Below are 5,771 nucleotides of genomic sequence, written 5' to 3'. Positions count from 1 at the left end.
TGTCATTTTCTCTTAAATATAAGCTTTTGTAATTAGATGTAATAATTACTTATTTAAAAGAAATGAAATACAAAAAAAAATGTCAACGAGTAACCAACCCGAACTGATCAATAGACAATAGTTAAACAAACCTTGTTTAACTCGAAGACTTAAAGTTTTTTACCACTTGTATCAAATAACCGTATCTTGTTTATAAAGATTTCCTGTTCCCCTCCACACTTCCACACAATAAAATCGATCAATCTGGGTTTTCTGAAATCCCAGCTGTCTTTCGAGTGAATGAGTTACTGATAGACTCGCCCCAAGATCTGCTCCGCCGACAACTCGATTCATTCCATTCCGCCATGGATCCCGATGAGTAATGACATTGACACTCTGCATCACCCCCAAAATCCATATCTTCCTGCTCACTTGTCGAAATCCCAATTCAAACTCTCTTTATTCTTTTTCTTGCTGACATCAAATTGTTCGCTATACACAGAGACATTCCAACATTCTTCATCTCATTCTGAATCGAAATGGGTAGTTTTGCGTGGTCGACATCAGCCTTCGATTTGAAGTCAGGGCAGACGATACTGTTGGCTCTTCTAGTAATGATATTTTTTTTCTACAGCGGCACCTTTTTTGGCCGAAATTCTTCGCTTTATGTAAATCAACCTGCCTTGAATTCTTCGTCATCGAAATCACAAGGTACCCTTTTCTTGTTTGTACCATTTTTGTACTAATTACTTAGAATTTCGATAAAGAACAAGTTGTTATACTCTCTATTTCTATTATTTAGTTTAAACAATTGAGCAGAATGGTTGTGTTCGTTTTGTAAATTTACTAAATACGGAGATGGGTATGTAGATCTCATTTCAAATCATTCCTTGCATATGATCTAGTGAGGTTTTGGGATCTGAATCACGCAGAATTCATGTTGCAACGTACACTATTTCTGCTGAAAGCAGTTTATGAACTTTTACCAGCTGAAAGTTCAAACCTTTTATGCTTGCAGGTAACCCTACATTTAGCAATAGAGTCACTCTTACTCATCGACAGTCGCCCCTTACAATTCCAGAAACTGGAATGAACATATGCCCCATAGAATTCAACGAACATATACCTTGCCATGATCCTTCATACATCAATACATTACTTCCACAATTAGATCTCTCCAAGCGAGAAGATTTAGAAAGACATTGCCCCCCATTACAAAAACGATTATTTTGCTTGATACCTCCGCCACTTGATTACAAAATACCCATAACATGGCCAACCAGTCGAGACTATGTGTGGAGGAGCAATGTGAATCACACACATCTTGCGGAAGTAAAAGGAGGGCAAAATTGGGTTCATGAGAAAGATCAGTTATGGTGGTTCCCAGGTGGTGGTACCCATTTTAAACATGGAGCTACTGAATACATAGAGAGGTACAATAATACACTAAGGCTAAATAGGTAATTTAACATTTATGTCAGTTATCGGTTTTCTTTAGGTTTTCAATTTATGCAGATTAGGGAATATGACTACAAACGAGACAGCTGATCTTCGTTCATCTGGAGTATATCAAGTTCTTGATGTTGGTTGTGGGGTTGCAAGTTTTTCTGCTTATCTTCTTCCATTAAATATACAAACAATGTCATTTGCTCCAAAAGATGGACACGAAAATCAAATTCAATTTGCTTTGGAACGTGGGATTGGTGCAATGATATCCGCTTTAGCTACAAAACAGCTTCCATACCCAAGTCACTCATTCGAAATGGTTCACTGTTCAAGGTGCCGTGTAGATTGGCATGAAAATGGTAATCTTTGCATTAAAACCCCATTTTTTTTATAAAGATTCTTATGATTGAAAGATTGATTGATGTGATTTTGAATGATATGTGCAGATGGGATTCTTTTGAAAGAAGTAAACAGACTTCTTAGGCCGAATGGTTACTTTGTGTATTCGGCTCCTCCGGCTTATAGAAAGGACAAAGATTTTCCAATGATATGGGAGAAATTGGTGAACATAACTTCCGGAATGTGCTGGAAGCTTATCGATAGGAAGATTCAAACAGCAATTTGGATTAAAGATGTTAGTCAATCATGTCTTGAAAACAATGCAAAGGAGAATCTTGTAAAGATTTGTGATTCTGTTGATGATCTTAAGCCCTCGTGGAAAACGCCACTCGGTAACTGTGTTTCACCAGTTCCCGAGTTCCAAAAACTCCCTCCTAGGCCTCAACGCCTTTCGGTATATTCAGAAACTCTCAATGATATAGGTTTGTCTGGAACCCCAAACTTTTTATCTTTCAGTCAGTGTCAGAGTTAGAGTGTCAGTGTCAGTGTCACTTAACCGTCTATTGGCTGCAGGTATCACTCAAGAAATGTTTCTTTCGGATACGCTTTATTGGCATGATCAAGTTCGTCATTATTGGAGACTAATGAATGCTGACATGGCATCTGTACGAAATGTTATGGACATGAATGCCCTTCACGGTGGATTTGCAGTTGCCTTTAGTACTTGGCCTGTTTGGGTGATGAATGTTGTCCCTGCGACAATGAATGACACTTTGTCTGCTATTTATGCCCGAGGTCTCATTGGTGCTTTCCATGATTGGTGAGTCAAAATAAGGAAGGACTAAATGCGATATATTTTACAACCTTTTTTTTTTTCTTTTTTTGGTTTATAATTGTAGACCTTAACACACTGTTGTCTAATAGGTGTGAGCCATTTTCTTCATATCCACGCACATATGATTTGGTGCATGCAAATTATCTCTTTTCTCACTATTCAACACAAGGTGATCGTTGCTTGTTGGAAGATATCATGCTAGAGATGGATCGACTTGTTCGGCCTCAGGTAACCTTTTTTTTCATGCTAAAATTACACATTTACCCCTAAAGATCGTTACAAATGTGATTAGAAACTTCATGTATGTATGCATGCATTGCAGGGGTTTATCATTATCAGAGATGTTGGATTGATTATTTCAAGAATAACGGATCTTGCACCCAAGTTTCTTTGGGATGTTACTCCACATGTACTAGAAAATCCACAAGGGGTATTAGAACCGGTTTTAATTTGCCAAAAGAAGTTCTGGGCAATTGTTTGATGTTGATATAATGTTAATTACAGGTTCAAATTCTTTAAATATGAATAGTTTTGATTGTGTAATGAGGCTGTATGCCTACGCATTGTAGATTAGTTAATTTATATTTGTAAACACCATCCATTCTTTTGTTCATTGTAAATCTTGAACGAGTCTGTTCTTCATCTTTCTGTTAGACAACCATGTAAATGGAGCTCATTCCTACATGGTGATGTAATGATGTTACTATTATTATCAGCTTATGTACAACAATGTAATCACTTTCTTGTTTTTGATATCTAATGTAAGTTATTATTTCTTTTTAGCTTGGTGTACTTAAAAGAGAACAAGATTTTGGAGTTTTTCCCCATCAAAGTGGCTACATGAGTAATGATGTGTCTGAGTAGATGTTATATAGTTTCTTTTTCTAGAAAGAATAAATTGTAACCATATCAATGAGACTAAATAACCATTTTACTCTTACTTTCCAAAAAAACAAATTTCTAGTATTAATCATTTATAACAATAAGTAAGGGAAAAAAGAAGAGCAAAAAGGTAAAGTGCTAGTGTCTTAATACATTAAGACATGTTTTTTAGCTTAACACATTAAGTCATTTTGTATAGTAGTCCAATTGCCCCAGTTAAGCGTTTAACATTAAATTGAAAAGAAATTTTAATTTGGTTAACTAAATATGGATGTTTTCTTTTGACATAATGCACAAACAACAACTTAATTGAGTCAATCAGCCAATATAATAAGAATACAAAATTTGCATGACAAATTTGATGGATTTATTGCATCATACCAACACCAACAGTATAACATGATACAAGAGTATTATTAGATATATATTTTTTAATTATATGATCAAAGATCGGTTTCAGGGTCTACCAACAACCCCGAATTTACAATGAAGCAAAGATCATCTTTTCACATGTAAAAATAAGTAACAGGAGAAGTAAAATGCCTACACATATGAAGTTTACCAACATGGATACAAGCTCAGGTCTTTAAATATGTAGCAAATTGCCATGTCATCGGTCTTCTCGTTTTGTCAAAGAAGACGTTTTGTATCGGCATTTGCCTTTCACTATCGCCAGCATCATCAACAATGTCATCTTTGTTCAACAATAACTCTTAAAACCCTCATAGCAGCAAATTTGGCATGATCACCATATACCAGTAATAATTCAATGTTTAGGAGTGAAAAGCACCTAAATTACAAGTAAATTAAAGGATTTTTCTAAGGAAAATGTTACAGAAGTGACGCTTAATTTGATAAACAGAGTAGATTACGAAGCTCAAGAAAGTACCCAAATTCAATCATCCCCAATTGGGAACAATGTCAGAGCCTTTTTCTCTTTTGCAGATTCCAGATCATCCATGTAAGAATTATGAACTGGAGTCCCTACCCTGTGAAGAGGTTGATTCGATTGTCTGCTCAAAAACTGATGATTGGACTGCCCATTAGTGACCGACCCAAAATGGCCCACATGCCGATGGAGATGATGCCCTGCGACGGCCGCCATCTGTTGGTGGTGATGTTGCTGCTGAAGTGCAGCCACCGGCATATATGGCAGGAAATTGTCGGAATTGGGGTGAGATTGATGGAGAAAATGAGGTGGCACCGGTGAACTTGCAAACAAATGGTCGGTAGCGGGGTCTCCGCCAGACCCAAATCCACCAGCACCGTTGCCCCCGCCACCGGAAGACAAACCCTGCATACGTTTCAAGTAAAGCCTGTATTTTTGGAGGTGACTCGCGACGTTTTCTCGAGTCAACCCATCAACACTCATGAGCTGCATTATGGTTTTGGGGACGGCGTTCTTGATCCCCAAATGAGCAACAGCGTCCACGAATCGCTTGTGGAGTTGTGGAGTCCAGACGAGACGAGGACGCTTTAGGGTGCGAGCCGGCTCATCACCACCACCACCAAGCTCAGATGAATCGAATTCCCCCGAATTTGGCTGTGACGACGGGGTTGAAATCGCCGGCGGTTGTTGGTGGTGTTGAAGTGACTGATGATGGTGGTTGAGTGGGATTTGGGAACTTCCGATATCGAAGGCGATCGCAAGATCAGGTGTGATTAGGGTTTGAGATAAGGGTATAAGCTCTTCTGGCTTCGGCAGTTCTTCTTCCCACTTCGAGAACCAATTAGATTCATCTTCCTTCATCTCCGGTTATCAAATCAAAACCCAGATAGCAAGATGTTCATGGGATCGAGTATCCAACTCCTTTGATCTGTCCCTCTCTACAAAGATTCGAGATTTGATGATAGAGAGAAGAAAAGAAGGGAGGGGGGTTCGAGGTGGATTTTCTTCTTGTTTCCTTATTTTAAAGCAATCATGATCCGTTTGGTAAAGATATCAATTGAATGAAACATTGAATAAAACCACAAAACCAAGAAAATCTTGTTTTGGATCGTTTTTGTCATGACGCATAAATCCTATAAAAATAACTTGCCTTTTTTGTCCATTCTTTTCTTTTGTATTTCAACTCTGAATTCAACGAACAAAAAGATAATGTCTTTCATACCTGTTTTTGGTATGACAAATCACAAATATATGCATCTTGAATTACGTTATAACTAAAAAAAATCACTTTTATGATCGTTTTAAGATATAAATATATCTTGATAAACATAGTAGTATTATTATGGTTACTACTTACTAATGAATTAGTATTTGACTAGGGTAGTAAGGGAAATCCCATGC

At 37.4% G+C, this 5,771-nt stretch overlaps 1 protein-coding gene and 1 pseudogene across 2 annotated transcripts; one reads left to right on the top strand and one right to left on the bottom strand.

Moving 5' to 3' along the window:
* Positions 1–203: 203 nt before the first annotated feature.
* On the top strand, positions 204–3,381 carry LOC145070941 (putative methyltransferase PMT6). The gene is made up of 7 exons (XM_079017890.1): positions 204–690; positions 998–1,412; positions 1,495–1,784; positions 1,872–2,246; positions 2,338–2,584; positions 2,689–2,827; positions 2,922–3,381. Exons 1-7 carry the CDS (start codon positions 519–521, stop codon positions 3,078–3,080), a joined length of 1,797 nt encoding a protein of 598 aa, XP_078874016.1. The 5' UTR covers positions 204–518; the 3' UTR covers positions 3,081–3,381.
* A 513-nt stretch (positions 3,382–3,894) lies between these two features.
* Positions 3,895–5,475, bottom strand: LOC145070943 (transcription factor MYBC1 pseudogene; annotated as a pseudogene). The gene is made up of 2 exons (XR_013690153.1): positions 4,371–5,475; positions 3,895–4,271 (listed from the first exon to the last, which is right to left on the bottom strand). The product of XR_013690153.1 is annotated as a transcription factor MYBC1 pseudogene (transcript).
* Positions 5,476–5,771: the final 296 nt, after the last annotated feature.

Source organism: Lactuca serriola, chromosome 8 (genome assembly GCF_051521515.1).
Source record: "Lactuca serriola cultivar US96UC23 chromosome 8, Lser_US96UC23_V15, whole genome shotgun sequence".
In the NCBI taxonomy this organism is placed as follows: Eukaryota; Viridiplantae; Streptophyta; class Magnoliopsida; order Asterales; family Asteraceae; genus Lactuca; species Lactuca serriola.
The sequence above is the reverse complement of the archived record's forward strand: the minus strand, read 5'-3'. Positions and strand labels throughout refer to the sequence as shown.